The sequence below is a fragment of the Haliaeetus leucocephalus genome, unplaced genomic scaffold (assembly GCF_000737465.1).
Source record: "Haliaeetus leucocephalus isolate CR32 unplaced genomic scaffold, Haliaeetus_leucocephalus-4.0 Scaffold142, whole genome shotgun sequence".
Lineage (NCBI taxonomy): Eukaryota > Metazoa > Chordata > Aves > Accipitriformes > Accipitridae > Haliaeetus > Haliaeetus leucocephalus.
Window position 1 is genome coordinate 369921 of NW_010972578.1, and position 21560 is coordinate 391480.

A 21560-nucleotide genomic window follows, 5' to 3' on the forward strand; every position below is an offset into this window, starting at 1 on the left:
AGTCCAGCCCAGCCACATTCTGGAAATGGTGTAATGTTGGTGTTGCAGCCAAACTAAAAAAAAAACAAAAACCAAACACAAAAACATAAAAGCAAGGTAAATTAGATCAGGCATGAAGTGTTTGATGATGTGCTACTGTGGCTGTGCCTGGCTCCTTGAATGGGTCTGGCTTATACACACCTGGTTGGAGGGCAGGCAGACAAGCTCAGGTCTGCCTGCAACTTATCTGAGTAGATTTTTCTTTGTAAACCAAAGACCTCTTTCAGTGCTCGGTCTAGCTTCAGCAACCTAGCGCCAGTGGTACTTCCTCAGTGTCTCATTCTCAGTCTAGTTTTTTCTCAGCTGTTGTCTTGAAGGGTCTACCTGAGGCAGTGAAGAGTTTGGTCTTTGCTGAAACTGCCACTATGATGATAACTAGTCAGCTTTCTAGATGTGTGTCCTTAAGCAGGGATTAAAAAAAAAAAGTGTTTTGTGGCTACTAGATCATGACTGCAGATGTCAAAAAGCTTTTTTCATCACGTGCCAAAATCGTATCACTAAAGGTTTCTTGTATCTCTACCACAAAGTGTAAGTTATTGCTACCTTATTTAAATTTAAATCTAACATGTGCGTGTTTGACTGTTTCCTTCCTTTGTTTGCTTTATTAATCTTTGCATACCTCTGTAGTAGCTCTGAGCATGTAGAGTATCTTCAATTGGACATAGGGGCTGATGGGACTAGAGTATCTTGTTGCTGAAGATGGAGTTTTAGCTCTTGTGTTCTCTTCTGGACATGGTTGGAGTATGCAGCCTTGGATGAAAGGATGGTCCAAGTCAGAAATATAGTCAGGGACTATAGGAATTAGTCATCCCTGGGCATCTTGTTTGATGCTTGGGACGTCTCTTAGGGTTTGTCTGCATGGGTGAGTGCAGGCAAACTTGCACTCTAAGCTAATCAGGTGCAAGATGAATCTGGTCTGTTAGTGCTATGCCTGAGCTGTGCTAACTTACCCTACAGCTGCAAGAGTTGTGTCCTGGAGCTGGCTTGTGGAGTGTGGGACAGCTGGGCTGCAGCTGTGTACACAGACATGCCTGAAGACTCCCTGTGCCAGTTTTCCCATGTGTAAAAAGGGAACACTAAAGCTTATGCCTGTCCCAAAAGTGCTTGTGACAAGCCATTGAGGAAGGAGTCACTAGGTGAGGAGTTCTCACAAACACTCTGAAAATACAACAGGGCCTTTGTTATTGGTTTGATTGCTAAAAAATCTCATTAGTAGTGTTCTCTTCCCTTGCTAATAGCTTCTAGAACACTTTTTCCATAGGTTCCTGTGACTGGAGGCTGCTTTAGTTTTCTTTTTTCATCAAAATGAAGTGAGGTAAAACTAAACATTTCTTCTTGAATGATACAGGCTAAAGAAACCGTCTTGCTAAAGAGAAGGTCCTCTACCTTATTTCTTTTTTTTTTTTTTTCCTCTTACAAAAAGTGATTTAAGAAACTGAGAACTTCAGCAAATAGCTCTTGTGGAGTGGCCTGGTGTTGGCTTCATTTGAAAACTTTGACTGTAGATGAAGAGACCAGTGGGTGTTTGAAATGCTTGCTGTAGTGTCGGCATGGCTCACAGAAGGTTGGGGAGGCTGATGTGTGAAAATTCAAAATCTTTCTAGGAAGTTGCTCAATGGTCTAAACCTGAACACATCAGATTTTAAGCTGGGCTTCACTTGCAGTCAAAGAGACAGTGGAAACAGCGTGCTGGGAGCAGTACAGGATGTCAGTGGGTATGCTAGAGATCGGCACTTTTTTGCCCACCTCTCCCCCCCCCCCCCAAGTTTCTGGGGAAGCAAGGAACCATAGCTGTCCTACTTCAGCTTGTGAGAGGGCTAAAATTATTTCAGCAAGGAGTAAGCTGGGAGTAGCAGGTGTAGTCATGGAGCAGACTTAAAAGCCTGAGGCTTAAGAGTGTACCTGGAAAAAGAGTAGGGTTGAGGTTTTGCAGGGTGGATGTACACTACCAGACAGGTCACTGCTGCTGGAAGAGGTGTCCCCCTCTCCCAGCTGCCTGTTTCCTCTGCTTGCTTTGTGCCAGGTCTTGTGTTTAACTGAGCCTTTGCCTTGCTGAGTCAGTTTGCTGAGCCCTTGGAGTGAGTGAGGGGTTTGAGAGAGCTGCAGAGCTGGTGCAGAGGGAGAGAGTGAGACTGGGGGGGCGAGTGGGAGTGTGTCTTTGGCAGCAGTTGAGCATTAAGTTGGCTGTGCCTTCTTGTGAAGCTTCACCTCTAAGAAAAAGCTCTTTGTTCCCTGCCTAACGTCCCCCTCCCTGAAAATCTGTTCCTGGCCTCTGTAAGCATGCCACTGCTGCATGCTAGCAGTCCCTCTTCTCAAAGCCAGCTCTATCTCCACTGAGGTATTATCTCTTAAGAGCCATAAATGAACTCTTAATTCTGTGACTTACATTCACTGATGAAATTAACTAATTTATTCTATAAAATATATAGTACTTGCAGTATGACATGTAAATATGGCTGTTGAAATCTTAACCTTTGCATTTCTGATTTTGATTCCCCCCCCGCCCCTGCCATATACAAGCTTAATACTACATACAACTTAATACTAACAAACTGCATAAAATGTATTACTCAGATACATTCAAATGAATTTTTCTTGGTCATAAAACTACTGTTCAGTGAAATGCCAAGTACCACTTCTCTCAGGTAACTAACGTCTTGTAAATCCAATATTTGTGCTCCTGAACACATGAAGAAATATCTGATGTGAGCATTTAGGCGCATTAGTTTTTCTGTGGAATGCAAATCTGTAGGATTTGTTATCCTATAGGTTTTTTTCACCCTTAACTTTTCTTTTTAAAGTGGATTATGAAAATATTTGTCATTACCTATGTATTTGTCTAGAGACTGTATTGCCATAGTATGTGTGTGCCCTTGTTGTATCTGAATGACTTAAATATTTTTGTGGCAGTGTTGTGTTTGCCTGGCTAATTTGTAGGGGGAAAAAAGAGATAATTTTGCTGCTTTTAGCAAAAATTCAATAGAATGGAAGAGTAAGGTCTAATATTAATAATATTAAGGCTTTTTTTTGTTGAGAACATATTCTGCAGTAAATGTACCAGCACATTATGGAGAATTACCATACTTACAGCTATTCTGCTTGCGTCTTAAACAAATGAACTTGCCCCCCACCTCCCCATTTGAAGCTTCATGTTTACTCACTTAGTAAGCAAAGCAGGGCTCTGGACTCTTAGACTATGGTGGCTATAATAATACGTTGCTTAATGTAGAATGATTGTGTGGTTGGACAAGGTTTTAATCTTCTAACACAGAAAGTTTTAGCAGTTACAACGCTGACCGAATCATACAAGAATTTCAGGAATATTTCAGTTGCTGTTCAAGCTCATGTTAACTATTGCCCTTCCCACTCATGGTCACATAACTGACCCTTGGACAATTAGGATTTGCTTGCATGCTTTCCTCATGTTAATTTTACTTGTCATGTTTTAAGCTGTATTTTAAATAAATTTGGCAGCTGCAAGCAAGAGGTGGTAGCATCATGTACACAGCAAGGGCTCTTCAGTCTGTAAAACACCATTTGGGCATCTCTTTTATGGTACATTTGCACCATATATGTGCTAAGCTTGGGAGTAAGGGCAATCTTGCCTAGCTTTCCAGAAGGACTGACATTGACACTGTGGCAAGAGTAAAGGTAGGTACATGGCCATCAGTCGTGTGCCCCGAGGCTTTACGGGGTACTTGTTCCTTGTGCCAGCAGTGTGCTAGCTGGAGGGAGAAGAGGGTAAAATCTGTTTTGTGGGGAAGGGGTTGCTGGAAGCAAAGTGAATTAAGAGGGCTGTAAAAAATTGATAAAGATAAGACTGTCTGTTTTTATATTCTGCCACATAACATGGGTTTAAATGAATTTCCCTATAATTTGTCTTAAAATACCGACATTTAACTCTTAGGCTGTATAAATGAACTGGTTTTTCTAGAGTAAAATTCATGCCCTGCGTCCAGGCTAATATGTTCACCTACTATAAACATTACTGCCTATGGTTACAACCGGAATAAAAAATTTCTTTTATATACATCATAGCTGGCAGAGACTCCTGAGACCACCACAAATCACTTCAGCCTTTTGGTGCTCTCTGACAAAATGAACTGAAATGTAAAACAGCTCAGGCTTCAGGCAGGCTGGCTCTGGAAAGCAATTAGCTTGTTTAGACCATTGTTTGTACCCTACCCTATTTCCAGGTGCTGAGCAAAGGTGTTCTAGGGGCTCTCCTGATTGATTTAAACGCTGAGGTTTAATAACCTCCTATTGCTTCCTAAAATGTTTTGTTTATTCTCTGTGTTGCCTTTTATTTAAGGGAAGGAAAAACAAACAAACAAACAAAACCTGGCAAGGCCCCCCCCCCGCCCCCAAAAGAACAAGAAGAAGAAGAAAAAAAAAAAAAAACCCTCAGGGTCATAATAGGGAATAACAAAGCAGTGAGTTATTTATGCAGCCATGATTGGCAAAAATGATTGCAACATGAATTTGCCCAGAAGCAATGATTAGATCATAAAAATGTTAAGGAAATCTGTAACTCAACACCATTTTATAGATTGAAGAAGTTTTTGTTCCCTACCTTAATTGCGGTGACTTGTTATTAAAGTATTTATTCAGAGTAATCTCTTTGGACAGCGAGCCCTTATCCCATCTGCATGCATAATTAAAAGTGAGGGGGGAGAGAGGGGAGCATAAATGGTTTACCATGCTACATGAGCAAGGGAGGGAATTACACAATGACAGGTGAAGAGCAGATTTATCTCCTATTGGAATTTCGATGCTGCAAGCAAGGCAGGACACTGTTGCTTGCTAATATCCTTGCAAACACCACAGTTGCTGCCTCTCCAGATTACTGTCCAAAAATCATTGCTGGTCTCTAAAAAGCTTGTAGCGCTGCATCTGTGGCTGTGGGTTTTGGAGGTGTTCTTGCTCAAGCAAAGAGATTGGATTTGGGTATGTGGGCTAGTGAATCCATGTCTGTGCTTAAAAATAGACTATTTACTTACTTGGCTGGCTATTTATTTATTTATAAATAAACATTGGTAGTGTCTGGCTTTGCTGAATACAAATCAGAGGGTTGTAATTGTTCCAGCTGAAACAATGTCATCACCTGCCTCCTGCTGCTGTCCCTTTTCCAATGATAAAAGAATTTGATGCAATTCTTCTTTTTCCACTCTCTGAGTAGAGAGAAAGTTGTACTTGAATGTTCATCTCTAGGCAGATTTGTCATCATTAGGCAGTACTTAAACACACAGTATCTGTTTTTAAATTCAACTGTTTACGGATCTGTAAATCAGATTTACACAGAGTAAGTTCATATATATTTCACTCTAACTATTCACTAAAGAGTATTTTTCCCTTAACTTTTGATGTCTCACCTCTGCAGCAGCAGTACAGAGAATGCCAGGAACTTTTGAGCCTTTATCAGAAGTACCTAGCTGAGCAGCAGGAAAAACTATCTCTCTCCCTTTCTGAACTCAGTGCTGCCAAAGAAAAGGAACAGAAGGTAAGCTCTTCTTTCCCATCTCCTTTTTTTAATTACATCTTCGAAATGTCTTTTCTCTTTTACTAGAACTCAACTTTAAGTGTGTTTTCTTGCAATATAGTATTGAATACTGTTTTGTGATTGGCTTCCCGTGAGTCCTTCCCTTAATGCATGGATTGCAGGAAAACAAAAAAAAAACCCCAAATTTTGGGTCAATAAAATAGCTGAAGTTAATTGACCATGTTGTAATGGAGTAGGAATCATAGGAAACCATTCTTTTGCTAAGGAAACTGTTAAGATGCTCTTTTGTTTTCTGTCCTGTTCCTTAAACAGTACAGTAATTGCAGTGACTATAGATATAGCCTTTCAAATTTTCACTGTGGCTTTTGACGATTGAAAAGGACATTACAGATGATGTATTTGGTCAGTAAGAGCTTTCTCAAGTGTGTAAGGCAGCCCATCTGATTTCAGCTGTTTATAGAAGACCTATAATTATATATGCAGTTTAAAAACAGAAAATGTTGACTAGAGATACAATGTGTTAAATTAAGTGGTAATGTGTCTCAGATGCATACGCCCAAAGCCTTGAAGACATGGTTGCTTGATATTTTTTTCTTATAGCTTCGTACTTGATTTGCATCCCTGCTTATAGCAGATTATACCCTGGAAATGAAGGCTACTTATGCAAGTGCTCTACCAGATGTTCTCACCTGCTATTCTCTTTCAGTAGCTTCCTTTTTTTTATAGGTGGGGGCCTTGATCCTTTCTTTTGCTGGAAGAGTCTTAAAGGCTTATAATAGGGCTCAGAGGATCCAGAAGGTGGCCTGATTCTGGCCTTTCAGTCATTCCCTACTAACAAAATTACACAGACAGGAGCCTGTGAAGGAAGGAGTCATTTTTAATTCTGCTCAGGAAGCAGGTAGCAATACTTCTCCGGCTTTATTGGCATTAGGAATCATTTTTTATCCTGCTGATGTTCTTTTTTTTTTGTTTTGTTTTGTTTGTAAAATATGTTGTTGGACATTGAGCTGTTTGTCAGGCTTTTAGCCTTTACAAACATTTCATTTCCATTCTTTTGTATTTTCATCTGCCATCCATTTTGTGATGGCATTGAGTTCAAAACAAGAACCTTTTTCTCTGAGAATGGATGATGCCTGTGTTCTTGCCTGTGATATGCAACTTGCTGGGGATGTCTCTGGAAAACAGTCCAAAGGAGCCCATGCAGTCCAACAGCAATGCAGCAGCTGTGTTTGGGATGATGCCAATACGTCTCAAGTTTTGCCATGCTTAACCTTTCACCTTTAGCCTTTCAACTTTAAATACACCTATCTTGTACCAGGTTAGCACCTAGTATGAAGGTATCTGGTGTAATCACATCTACAGTGCAAAAGTGTAGAAGTAGATAATAGGAAACCTTCAGCCCATTAACTGTCAAATCAGCATCTTATGGTACACCAATCCACATTCATCTGCTCTTGTTCTTCTGTCTTCCTAATCGCTCTATCAAGGTATACACAGAGAATTCTCTGAAATTGTTTTCTGATTTCATGTGCAAAGTTCTATCAAGCTTGTCTTTGATCCCATTATGTCTTTTCTCTATACTTAGAGGTACTTTTGTCCACAAATGCAAATCCAGGTATTATATTGAGGTTTGGCTTGACATTTCTTCTATGGTTACCTAGTCTACAGCTCCAGCCTAGTAGGTCTGAAATTACCCTAGCCCTCTTGCCCTGTGCAAAGCTTTGTAGGCATAGATAAGAACCTGCCAATGCATGTTTCAACTGTTTTTTCTTATGGCTTGCCAAATATTTCTAAAGTTTCTGCCCTTCCTCTACAATTTTCTCTTTCTACGCAGTCCTGGTAGGCATAGAGCTGTTTATATCTTGAATGCATTTGGCTTTATAAATTGTTACCTTTTTTCCAAACAAGCGCTTCATGCTATGTTTCTCCTCACAGCTCAGAAACTGGAGAGGTTTGCAGGACTGCATTGTGTCGGTTCTTTCCCTAACACATGCCTTAATGTGATATCTATCAAAACTGAAGAAGAGCCACTGATCTGCTTCCTGTTGGACTATTATTTCACAGATCTCTTTTGTTGCTGTCATATTGTTTCTTGTCTTAATACCTGAACTGTGAGCTCTTAGTGTCGTGATAGGTCTCTTGTTCTCTTTGAGTGTTGTCTTAACACAGTAGTTCAGCCAGGCATAGGGCTTGCATTCTCCTGTCTGTCTCAATGGGGAATGCCACAGGGGAATGCAGCAAGGAGGGATTTTTTGGAGATAAGAATTGGGAGGGTGACAGATCCAGAAAACTTTCCTCCTGCTCTGAGTGCTGCTGCCGTATCAGCACTTTCTGCCCTGCTGAAACTTTTATGCTCTTGCTCTTTTTGTTTTAAGACGGACTTCGAAAAAAAAGCCACCTTGTTTAAATATTAGGCTAAAGGAAGCCTTTCTGAGTTTTGTTTGAATCCTGATCCATTGGGAATCTTTTCCCTATTGTTTGTTTTTGGCTGGGCTAAGGAAATCCTGGATATGTCTGGCTTTAAATCAATAGTTACTAGCTTGCTACCTAGTTTTCACTTCTTTGAACTGTCTAGGAGAGGTAATCAGCATTTCCTATTTCAGGGGACTGCTGATGTTACCGGGGCATCTGTGCCTCAATGTAACATGTCATTCTGATTTTCCTGTGTCTTGCAGAAACATGGGACTGCACAGTTATACTCTGTATTGAAGCACTTCTTTGTTCTGCTTGTTAAGAACTGCTCTTTCTTGTTTCTCTTCATTTTCCCCTCTTTTTCCTACTTATTTGTTTTGATTCATTTCTAATGCTACACCTATATCTTAACATCACCTGCTTTTCGTCTGTCTGGCTCCCTCATTCTTACTGTACAATAATAATGCTGGCCATGAGCTGTCACTTTCCCCTGCGCTTAGATAACTATTTGAAAGCATCTCCTTTCAGCGTTTAAATGCTGGGCTTTGTGTTCGAATGAGGCAGTTAACAGGTCAAGAGAACTGCAGAGTTACCAGACATCTGTGGCATTGTTGCAAAAAGAGGTGGAGTTGTATGGGAGGCCGACGACTGCAGTAGCTGTGTGCGGGTGGCTGAAATGCAGCCCTGGTTTGTAGCTACATTGAACTAATGCAGATAGTTTGGTGTTAACTTTTATTTTTGTCTGTTTTAGCATCACCTAACGGTAGCAATAATTCTGAAACCACGTTGTCCTCTTACCTAATATTGCTTCTTTATAACGAAAGTCAGCCCTCAAAATTTAAAGAAGCATTCTGGTAGCAGCAAAATAAAATTTCTGGGAAGATGGTGGTGAGATGATTTAAGACAGAACTCTCGTGGAGTCAATAATCAGTAACTGGAACATGGAGCTTACTTTTTTTGTGAGATAAAGTTAATTCCATTTGAAAAGATACTTAAGGTGACATGAATTGAATTATTCAAACTGGCCTTCTCAGCATTAACTCTAGGTTAATATCTCATGATGCCTCTGGTTTCATTATAGGAGTTTTAAGTACATAACTTTTAATAATAAATTCAATACCTAGAAGCCAAACTGAAATTGGTTTACCTTCTACCAACCCATAAAAAGAAGCATTAATTGTAAAGTGAATATTAAAGTGGTCACTAAAGTTGACTCAGACAGATTCAAAGAGATAGCTCTTGTGTAAAGGAAGTGAAGAGCTCTACTGAACAATAGGCTTCTGCCCTGATGTTAGTAGAAAATACCATCCATATTAAAATGTAGTTAAACCTCGTTTATCAAAATGATTTTTGGATGTTCTTTCTGCAGCCCCCAAATGTTTAGTCTTTGCCATTTTCAGAAGCTTTACACAGAGAGGTAAAGAAAATTGCCCTTGTTCTAGGTAATCAGGTCTGACCTAGTTAAATAGTTGCTAATTCACTGCCACATCAGTGGCAAGAATCCAGTTTACTTTGGCAAGTCTCTGGCTGATGAATCTTTAGATGTTCTGCAGCCCAGGGTAGGACTTGAGTCACAAAAGTTGGACAGACAGCTGAGTTTCTGCAGGACTGGGATTATTGAGCTACTTCTGCTAAAAGAAGGATAATACCTGTAGTCTCAGCTGCTAATTCTCTTGCTTTACATAAATTCTTGTTGTGTATGTGTTTTAAGGTTTGGTTCTTCCCCACTGTGTATAAATGGCACAGATATGGGGTGGGATTGTAGACAGAAAGGAATATCAAGAATTTATTTTCAGTGGGATCTCTGCTCTCCCATTTTCTTGTGTATTATGTCGTCTGTCTCCTGTTTGGTGTTTATATTTCAGTAATGCCAGAGGCTCTCATCAGAAATGAGGTACTGTTGTGTACTAAGCACTGTGCAAGCATACTGAAAGACATGGTCTGCTTTGGGAAGATTGTAAAATCTTAAGAAGATTAACTTTTGGGGGAGACTGATTTTTTTTTTTTTTAATGTTACTATTTCTCTTGAATCGCTTGTTCATTTTAAAAATTGTTGACACAGTTGTGGTGTCATTTCACAGTAAATTCTAAAGGAAGACTTTTCCTGGAAAGACTAGAAAGCCTTGCTTTCTTTTCATGTCAGTGACTAAAATTCTTGTCCATATCATAGTCATTTTTTGCCTTAATAAGGGTGATTACATACTGAAGCTTCAGACATTGGTTATTAGATTTATTACTCTTTTCCTTTGAAAAGGATATTGAAACAAGTAAATTTTCAGAAGCCTTTCCTTTCTGATTGTCCCCAAACTTTGCCATTCCTCTTTTTTTCAACACAGGTCACCTTTAAACACATTCTTAGCTTGCTTAAAGAAAAAAAATCCCACATATGCAAAGGGTTTTGAATGCTATGAGGTAAACCTGCATGATAGAATTGACTTTGTCTGTTTACCCAGCTGTACTGGAACAATGGATAAGCCCATCTGAAAGATACTTGAGAACTGGGATAATAAATAAAGAACTAATTTGACTGGGGACCTCAAGGGTATTGGAATAATTTTAAGAGGCCAGACAGAGACAGAGTTTTAGCATGAGTAAATATAGGGAATAGCCTGGCCTTACCTGTGTTACTTTTGGCAAATCCTCTGATCTCTCTCTGTGAGTCTCTTATCTGTAAAAAGGAGACAATGTTTTTTGTCCTCATTCTTTCTGTTTTCTACTCAGAATGTCAGGTTTTGGGTGCTTCTTCATATGTGTTCAAAGAGATCAGTGATGATATTTCAAATTTAGGGTGGTCTGGAGTAGACTACCTTGTAATAGGATGAAGAAAAATCATGTTTTTTCCTTTCACCTCTAGGTTACTAAGTCATAGTTAATTTACCTATCGTTTCAAAAAAATGCTAACACCAAACAGCAATGCAGATGAACATAAATATTTAACGAAGAAGAAACATCACTATTGAAATATCTGCGTATTGCTAGCATTCACAACAGAACTCACCTACACTCAATCCCCTGGAAATGTGTGCCATAGTAGAAACGTTTGGCTTGCATAAAAGCACCGCCTACTTGCATGCTGTGAATGATGCTGTATTCGTGGTGATAAGCACTTCACTCTCAGCTCAGTGCTTAAGCGAGGTCTGAGCTGTTCACTGCTTAACCGAGTTCTACGCCAGTTCACCGTTTCTTTGTTCTATTGTCGTGAATCAGCGTTGTCTCTAGTCTCTTTAGGGTCTTTTGATTTTCCCTTTCTTTTCTTTGAAGATGCCTCCTTTGGTTTCATCCACTTGGCTTTAAAAACTGTACTTCCTGTGGAAATCTTTTCCTTAGGTGGACACTGATCTCTGGTGTGTATTTTTCTGTTGGAGGATAAATCTGGAAAGATGACAGTGCCTTCCTTTCCAGGAAAACATTCTCTTGGCCTTGTAGACTTCTGATGATATTGTTACTATTGTGAAATGATATATCTGGATTTTTATGAGACTTTGAGAAATTTGTAGCAGGACTGCCTGTCCTTGAGAAGCACTTTACAAAATCTTAGCTCAGATATTGCAATTTCTTCAGTATAACCCTTGTAGTGGCTCTTGGGAAAGCATTGTGACCATACTCACCAGCATTCTCTTAATCTCCTTTTGAAGTGAGAGTAAAGACTTCTTCAGTGAATGCAAGGCTTCATAAGACTGTGCTTGCAGTCAAAGATTTTGTATTATGCTATGGGCCTTGAGGAAGAAAACTTCTGTTCTACTCTTTGCTTTGTGGAGTTACCTGTTTACCTGACAGCCATTAGGAGCGCATACATCCCAGCTGCCTACTCATATTCTGACACTTTCAGTTGTATAGTCCTTGACCTATGCACTTGCCATTTGGTTCTGTTGTCTTTGGCCTTTTTAAAAAGTTGAGACTCATGAAAATCAGTTTCTCATGTACTTCCAACCTCCTTGATTCACCAGCTCCCAGTAACAGACTTCTCAGATTCCTCTAAGTGTGGCAGGTCCTGTATGTTGTCATCAAGATTACATTCCTGAAGTTCCTGACTTGTTGAAAACCAGTGCTGGAGACTTTCAAATCCTAACTGAACAAGCAACCTAATGTAACTTTGGAGGTGGCCTTGTTTTGGTGAGGTTTGTACCAGATAACTAGCAGAGTTCCCTTCCAACCTGAATTTTTCTGTGATTCTATTCTGTATTCTCTTTTCACCAACCCTTCAAGAAAGGGATCATCCTGTGAGAATCTATTTTGGTAAAAAGTGAAAATGCTTCTGGGCCAGTAGCAATAGTCCAACAATTGGACCCTTATTTCTTAAAGCGGAAACGATTAGAGTTGCTATTTCTTGCTGTTGAAACAAATAGAGGCTGTAGACTAATCTAGGACTTCATAACCTAAATACCTTTATTAATCAGTTTAAATTTCAGATAGTGTGATATTAGCGATTATTATACTGAAAGATAAATTGCTTACCGTCTCTTGCCTGCAAACCACACATTTTTGTGTGTTGATCAAGCTGTTTAATTAGAAGTGTCTTTAATGAAAGCCAGGTGATTATCATTTTGGGGCACTATAGGTTGGTCTTTGTATGGCAGAAAGGTTTTTCATGAAAGCCAGGGCTGTGATTTTCTTTCAGCCAAGAAGGTGGGAATTCTTTATCTGTCTGTACCAGGATGACTGCCTGCAGAAATATCTCTCCGAGTTAGCTCCGAATTCCCTAAGATTTAGCTCAAGTTTTTCATTTTGAACTGCAAAAAGTTAAAGTTTTTCTGATGCACAGTTTGCCATTTGAAGTTTTAAGGACTCTTCTTATGGGATTTTATCCACCGTAGGACAAATTTGTAAAGTTCTTGAGACAGCTGGACTCATTTCCCTATATAAGCAGAATATATCTGGTGAGGTGGCATCAGCACAGACTGTGCATCTATGGCATTTATTGCAAGACTGCATGCACATTGCGTGTGATTATGGTTTAGAACAGCCTGGTTACCTGTCTCTGATCCAGTGTATGTGTTAAATATCATTGCATAACAATTTTTGATTGCCATCTATTCACAGCAGATGCCAGAACATGTCTGAAATGTCCCACTTTCAGATGTATAGTAATAGACGTTTCTCTTAATTTTGGAGATTCACTCATGATTTCAGAGCTTGGGATGTGGGTAGAAACAGACCATGCAGACATTCAGGACCGTCATGTGCTAATGGTGACTCAGTACCATCAACAGAAACAGGGAGACATGAGTTGCTCTTGTCTATGCAAGAAAACTGTCTGTCTGAAACCAAAGTAGTGAAAGCTAACCACACAGATACACGGTTTCTCAGGCTGGCTGAGCTACTTCCTAAGATTTAGAGCAGGGGAAGCAAATGATGTCCTCTGACCTGTCTCGGAAGTCTGGATTACCTTGAGGTTGGTCTCTGCCTGAAATAAAGTCATTTCTAGTGAATCTGTAATAGATACATTTGATTCCACATTACATCTTTCTCCATCTGTTCTCTTCTCCATAAGAAACAGCAATCCTGTTGACTGGAGCAGGCCAAACAAATTTTCAGGATGTCTTCTGTTTTCTGGTGTGTAACTTCAAAAACTCTTCTTAGTCTCTGGAGCTGGGTTGAGAACATCAGTACCTTGGTTGAAGACTGTCATTTTACAGTGCATCTGATAGATGTCTCTGCTCTAAAACTTGAGACAGAGGACTTTTCACAAAGAAGTAAGGACATTGGTGCCTTCTATGGCTAGGTCAAGAACCCACTCTTGCAGCCTAATATCAATTTTAAACCTCATCAGAAAAGCTTTAACTCACAGTCATACTGAGAACGTCATCTGGGTCAGGAACCATTTATGTACATGGTTACAGAAAATAAGACTAAAAATTTTAATAGAGAACTTGTCTCATTAAATGAGCTTGTGAGACTGCAAAGGTAGAACAGCCTGTGAACAAGTGAGTTCACTTTTCTGGATTTCAAGTGACAGCTGTGGACACCACTTCTTTTCCTGAGACCCATACATTCATCACATAAAGCACAACGCTCCGCTGTTAATGGAGCTTCTTGGCACAACTCTTCCTTTTGGATACTTATCCTTCAGTGCTCATTCAGTTAGGCAGTCTGGGACTCCTGGTGATTTGTGGTTTTGGAGTATTTGATGGTGTCCCTTGTAATGAGTGTGTACATTTAGGCATGGGGTTGAAGGAGATAGAACAATTAATTTGATCTGTAATTTCTGTATTAAGTGTGGGTACATGGCCTTGGAGTGCCTAGAGATTTTGAGGCTGAGAGGAGTAGAGGACCTAGGATGCACAGTATTGTTCAGGTAGCAGCGTGCATGTCCATATATGTGGGAAAGGCTTGCTTCTGAGCAGCACTGCTAATGCAAAAATCCTTCTGTTGTGTGTGTCTGGGTGCATGTGCAACCATCATGTGAATGTATAGGCAGACTGACTTTTAAGTAACCTCTTCTATTTCAAACCAATATGTAGCACCTGGTGAACACACAAACCCATAGCTGAAAAACCAGCACAAGTTCATGATTCACACTTGAATTGATATACATGTAAGCAAGCTTTGAATATAATACTGTCTCTCATTGTAAAACTGTATTATTTTCTGCTTTTTCTAAATCTTAAAGCAGAAATAAGTGCCAGTTTCATATTTTTTTTTAATTTATTTCTTTTTAACTTGAACATTCTAGTTAATCAACATATGTCTGCCTTTTGAAACATTATCTCAGGTCCTTTGTGTAGATTCTGAAGCTTCAGGTAAAATCAGAGCCAGAGGTATGTCTGGAGGAAGTCCTTTTTACTTGGGGAAATGAGAATTCAGACACACATGCTGGTTTTTAAATATTTAGGCCTTTGTTTTTCATTTCATCCATGGGAATGTCATTAACAGGACATGAGAAGTTTTGATTAATATTTTTCATTACTTGTGCTGACCATGAGAATTCTGCATACAAGTGTGCTACTGGGACTGCTAGTGTGACCTGCCAGGTAGGTGAGGGCTGGCAAGCAGATGAATTGGGATCCAATTCTGTTCTTTTACTGTCTTGTCATCAAGTTATTTAATTGCTTTCTGGCTTAGTTTCCTGCTCTTTAAATAGAAAATAATGCCCACTCTTTGTTAGAGAATGTAAATTCTGTGAATTTAAAATGCTATGTAAATGCAAAGATGAATTATTGGTCTAGTTATATACTGTAAGGAGAACTCAGTTGATCTGGGACTTCTTCATACAGAAGTTAATTCTTGTAAAGAGATAGTCTTTTTGCCTGTGTGGGGTTAGAAAAAAAAGTACTCAACATGGGTGAAAAAACCCTTCGATGCTGTATGACACAGGGCAGATACACATATTATATTACTAATTTCATGGGCGTGTTTATTTATCAGAGGTAAAAAGGATCACGTCACCTGAAATTAAGAGACTGCACTTCTGTAAGTAAAACATGAGAAGAAAATGCTAGAGTTCTCTATTAGCTAGACACATACCTATGCATTCTTATTATTTGTTTCTTTAAGTATTAATTCTATTATAATGGTTTATCCAAAGTACTCTTACTCTAACAACATGCTTATTTAAAATGAAGTAAATGTAGAGGGCTACAGATTTGCTTTAAAAAAAGTATTTCAAAACTTGTAGATTTAATTTTTTAGTGCTTTGTCAGTCAGGCCATATAACTCAGTGAACACTAGCATGTTAGAAAGTTACTCCCTGATTCTTTCTTCTAATGTTGTGTGTGATAGGAGCCTCAGTCACTCTTGGGTCCTTCTGTAGAAAGCAAGAGAAAGTGTGAAGCACCTCCAGAAGGTTACTCGAAACCAGCTGATAATTCAGTTTTGAAGAATCTGGGCTGCTTCTTTCTGAAATCCTCATTATTTTATCAAGTATCAAGATACTCCTTTTACTTTTTCATGACTGATTAGATGGCATCATCACTAAAATGATCAACACTGAACACAAAGTGTGCAGTCCCAGTAAGACCATGTTTTTCTTGGTGTGGCTTGTTGATTTTCAGACATATCATTAATACTGCTTACATGCTGAACTAATCCCTTGTGTTAAAATTAGTAAATATTATAAGTATTACTTTTAATTTGTCTTCAACCTTTTCAACCCATGAGTCTAAACTTCTGTGTGGGAGCATATTCCACGTGGCAGGCTGCCAAACAGACCTGGCAAAAATGGAGATGTTCATTATGCCCTTTTAACTTTTTTTCCTAATAGGAGAAAGCTAATAGATTGAAATAAGAGGTGAATACTTCTGTTGTAATAACATAGCAAGAAAGAGTTTAAGGATATTATGGAAATGTTTGAAATGTCAGAAACACTGTAAAATGGGGAGGCTGGTAATTTTTTAAACAAACAAAAGCCCAGGAAAAATCTTTCCTTATTCAGTGAAGGTGCTAGTGAAATCACCAAGTTCTTTTTCCTCTGTTGTAGTGAAGGAATCTTTCTGTATCATAGTTCGATGGACAGGATGACTTGAGACACTTGAGTGAGAGCTAAAGTGGAACTTCCCAGCCATCATAGTAGATGCGCTGTTTCACAGTGGTAGGAGGAGAAAAAAAGTGCATCCTACTGTCTTCTGGGAGCAAATGAGGCTCAGTTATTTGGGTGGCAGATGCTGCCTGAAGTCGGAAACATCTCTCCATCTGTGCTACCAAATGTGAGCCACTGTAAGACCATGACGTTGCTGGTACATGTGGCAGCCCCTCTGGGGCCAGAAGCCACTGTCCTCTTGGTGCCTGCATGAATCCTGGCGTGGAGCTGGGAGGTGCTGCCACCAACACAACCATCACTGCTGTGGGATGAGAAAATTTCCTTTCTGTGATGGTCATATTCAAGTAATGAAGATTTAGACACCCTTAACAGAAGGCTGTTCCTCCCATAAACTGGTCCTCACAGTTATGGTTTTCACATGTATTTATCCCTTTTCACAAAGGGGCAATTAAATTCCCATCAGTCTGCCAAATTTATTATATTCTGTCTACCTAAATATTTCCTGTCATTTCAGTGAATGTGGCATTTTCTGGTTCTTTTTATCTTGCAACTTCTTAACTGTCACACGTTCTCTCTGAGCTGGCTAAATGTCGAGGGTGGAATAAATTATTACTCACATACTGTTATTTGTACAACTGTAGTATTTGGGTTCAATGTCTTCTTGTACTAGGTGGACATCTGAATCTGAATGATGGTTACTGTTCCAAAGAAGTCACGATGTCGATGTGTTGAAGCATATTTTTTTTTAAATCATTTGGAGATGAAAGCTGCTTTAAAGATAAATGTAGGATGATCATATTGAGTATTACTTACTGATATATATTTCTTGCATAGATTTGATTTTCTATTTACATTGCTTTCTGTAAATGCCATTGTTAATACAGTTCTGACATCTTATTTCCTTCATGGCTGTCTCAGTAGCATTTTATTTCTGATGCTTTAATAACTCAGTGTAGACTGAAAGGATAAAACTGAGGGAATTGACTGAACTAATTAGACCCCGATTTGTCTGGCTGTCCAGTGCCTGACAAACATGTCTTTGACATAAACAGAATAAAACATTTTTGCCATTAGCCACTTACAAATAGCTATTTTGGCAAAGCTTTGAAACTATTCAATTCTCAGGGCATATTGTGCTGGGTAAGGCACCAATTCAGGATTTTTCTTTTGCTATTGTGACTCCTCCTTCCTGTCTGTGCTGAAGTAGAGTCATATTTAGTAGCTTCACAGAAACTCAAAAGCAGTTAGTGCAGTTATCACGCTAACAAACTGAGTATTTCTGAAAAAGTGGAAATGTTCCCATTTCAATTTCTGGTTAATGACACACTTGAGTATGGGATCTGAAATGTCGGTCTTTGTATTTTCAAACCTGTAGAAACTTGAATAAAGCTTATACATAAGAGCAATCAATTCTGATAGCAGTAGGCTAAATATCGGTTTCTGAAAATAAATTTTATATGAATCTATTCTCCAGACAATTTGACTTTTAAATGTTTAAAAATGTGACATCTTTATATAAGTGAATACAGATTGAGGCAGGAGCTATAAAAACTTGAAGTTTCCATGCATCACCTACTTTTCACTATCACCTGTTAAACAGCACAACTAGATACAATGCAGGTTTTACTACTTTCCATTGCAATAATTTACTGTCCTTCTGACCTATAAACAGATAACTGTTAGCATGACTTGATACTGTTAGATGTTTGGATACATTCTCGAAGGTAATTCACGGTTTTAAATATCGTGTGTGTGAAAGGTTTTATAACCTAGCATTTGGAAGACGGCAGCATTACATTTCTTTGAGCAGTGTTCTGGGAATAATGATTTGTCACTGAAGCCCTGTTACAGGGCTTCCTGAGCAAGCGTCCTCTCCTCTCACTTCCTCCTGGAATGCTGTATCCTTACGTAAGGACCACTGAAAAATTCATGAAGCGCCTTCCTTTTTGTCAATGCTTTCCTAGAGGGTGACTTCACTACAATCTGCATGCAGAAAGTTTTCAGTGACTTCAGTAATTGCTTTACATGTAAAACTTCATTGCAGTAAGGGGGGGATGCTCCATTAGAAAATTTGGGAGTGAATGTTAAGTAGGTTCTTGTTCTGCATCTGACTTACTGCACTACTGACTTACTCTGTGACCTTTGGATAATTACTTCAGCTTTCTGTGCCTGAGTTCACTATTTGTACAGTGAGGTTAACAGTGCTTCCTGCCAATGCTTGTAAAGCTTTTCAAGTTCCGTGCATGAAGAGCACAAGTATAAAGCATTGTCATGATTCATAATGGCATTACTTCTTTGCACGAAAGCCCTCTATTGAAATAAGCACAGTTGCGCTGTAGTAAGAGTGGTGAATCAAGTCTGTTAATTTTTTTGAGATATAAAATAGCCATAAGAAGTGCTCCTGCAAAATGGCAAACCATTTCAATGCCAGCAGGGTCATTATTCTCCTCAGATTTCTGCTTTTGAATGTTGCTTTTCCTTTTGGTCAGAAATAAGCCCAAGAACCTCAGGTGAGAACCCAAGTTCTCACATCTCAGTATACTGATTGTGCAGTAATATACCTGAATTGTGCCTGTTCAAGGCAATCAAAGTATTAGCACGAGGTAGTGGTGCTGGCTAGGTAGTGAGCTAATGACTGGTGAGTACTTGGTAAGGTCCACTCCATCAGTTCCAGTCAGTTGTTCAGAGAGGCTAGGAGCAGGGGAAGTAATCCTGAAGTATGCTGGCTGACAGGGGTGTCTGCCTTAAAGAAGAGTGCATGGAATAATCTTGAGTGACTTTTGACTCAGTATGTTAGTGAGACTTGAGGTGCTTAATCCTCATTTCTTTTATTAACTTAATTTTTAAAGCGTGGTTTAGGGCATAAGTGAGAAAAGGGCCAATAGTAGTCGACAAATAATTTACTTGATAAGCTAGTATAGATAAAGAGTGACTGAAGATAAGCAGACCACCTCTGACATTTACATAATGTTTACCTAGAGCACTCATTGTAACTTGTTTGTTACAGAAGTCATTATCTGGAGATTAACAGTAAGTAGGGGAAATGGGAATATAAGACTAGAACGAGGAAAACACAAAGGGTAGAAACAGGGAGATGTGTTCAAGCAGAGGAACAGGGAGATGACATAGCCCTGCTTTGTTGATGGTATTTATGGACTATGATAATGCTATCTCCATAGATACTCCTAGGATAAGAAGAATTCATCCAGGTTATTGTTTCTTGAGAGGGTAATCTTCTCTGATAAGCACTGTGAAGATTATCTATAAGTGCATGTAGTGTCAGTAAGAGGGCTTCATGGAGATCCAGAGTTGATATTTCTCTCAAACTTGGAAGAAACTCTGACATTTACTTTCTAAGTAATGGTAAGTATATGCCTTTCCTACACAGCGGGTGTCAGTCATGAGTATGCCAAGTTCAGCTGCCCATCGAAGATGAGAGCATTTAATAAAAAAAAAAAGGCTTTTATGCTTTTGTGGTAGGCGGTAGAGGGGATGTGGGAAGGGAGTAAAATGATTGGAAGAACTGTAGAAAGTTTGCAGCACAGGTCAATGAGATGTTCTCTGTAATGACAATAACTGCTAGGAATGTTCTAAAATCACTTTATCAGTATTGGTATTATAAATTTTTAATATCTGACAGGCAGAGATTTCCACACCACTGTAATTAGAAAGCTTGTTTAGGCAGTGGAAGATCTCTGCTGAAGTAGTGAAGGTTGGGTTAGAGTTTGACCATGGCCCAATTTTATGTCTTTACGATTTTGGAGGCATGTTGGGATTTGAGGGTGTAGTTATGCTGGATTACTGAGTTGAAATGAGTTTTTCCTACATCAGAAGTGAGTACTACACACTCGTAGTTTTACTGAAATATTAATAAAAAGAAGTCCTTTCATTCCTTAAGTACTCTTAAAATGCTCTTTCTAACAAGATAATAACTGTAACCTAACAATTTTATATGCATAACCTTTTGTAGGCCATACAGCATGTGCAAGCAGAAATGGCAGGTTGTAAAAAATTACTGTAGTTGTTTGTATTGTGATAGTGCTTAGAAGCTCAAGCTCCATTCTTTCAGGTATAGCATGAATATTAAAGGAAGATAGAGACTTCTGGCCCATGCTGCAATTTTGCAGAAGCACAGCTTGATGCTTGCACCAGCATATAGGCTCTGCACTAGGCAGTCCAGCAGTGACATCTAGCACTTTGGCACAGGAACTAGTGGTGTTCCACTGCTGAGCACGGTGCCACCCTGCAACAGGGTCCCGAGCCTGGAAATATGTACAAACTACTGCAAGAGCTGCCAGGGTTTGTGAACTGATGTAATAAACTAGAAACAAAATTCAGAGATTTTCTAGTTTATTTGTGTCACTGCAGAGATGCTGGGAAATAGAGGGACCACGATCATAGTCTTGGAGCCATTTAGGTAGATGCTGCACATGTAAATGAAACACAGTTTCCTGTGCTGTAACGCTTGCAGTTTGAGGTACAGGCAACAGAGAAAGGAAAGAAAATACGTAGTGATGATAGCAGAAATGGAAAGACAGGGTGACCACAGAAGCATATTGCCATATGAGCTTGCTGAGTGCACAGCGGTGCTCTGTGCCTGCCTTGCTGTTATCTTCTAGCAGTAGTAACCAGCAGTTGTTGTTATCCCTAGCAGGGCTTGCCATTCTGATTACAATCTTGCTTTTTTCCCTCAGCTTGGATTCCCATGTAATTTTAGCAGTATTCTGATGGAGAACTGTTAGAGCAAGATAGGAAGTGAATGTTTTATGGCAGCTGAAATCTGTGCTGGGAAATGGCTTAAAGCATTCTCTTTTAACCTGAGCACTTAGTATGATATTTGCGGCAATCAAAAATGCAGGAAATGAGAATGCGTTGTTGCAGAGTTAATGAAGAAGATTTCAGTGTGTGCAAACCCTCGGTTGCAGTTGTGCTAGTGATCAGAAGGTGCTCATTTTCCTGTTTTTCAATAAGTTCTTCCCTGCTCATGCACGCTTGTGAGAGTGTTTTCTGTATGTGGCAGATGAGGCACAGAGGAGGGGGCCTGTGGGAGATCAAATGCTGGGTCACTGCTGAAGAAACAGAGTCTTTATTTGTTGTTTGATATTAGAAATGAATTACTTAAGGGCGTGCTTG

The 21560-nt window shown here is 39.3% G+C and overlaps 1 protein-coding gene across 1 annotated transcript in view; it reads left to right on the forward strand.

The window, feature by feature from the left end:
- KIAA1328 (KIAA1328 ortholog) overlaps positions 1-21560 on the forward strand; it is a 160219-nt gene that overhangs the window by 72982 nt on the left and 65677 nt on the right. Inside the window, exon 6 of the mRNA XM_010561111.1 lies at positions 5412-5539. Coding sequence (XP_010559413.1) covers positions 5412-5539 — 128 coding nt within the window. The remainder of the gene's footprint in view (positions 1-5411; positions 5540-21560) is intronic.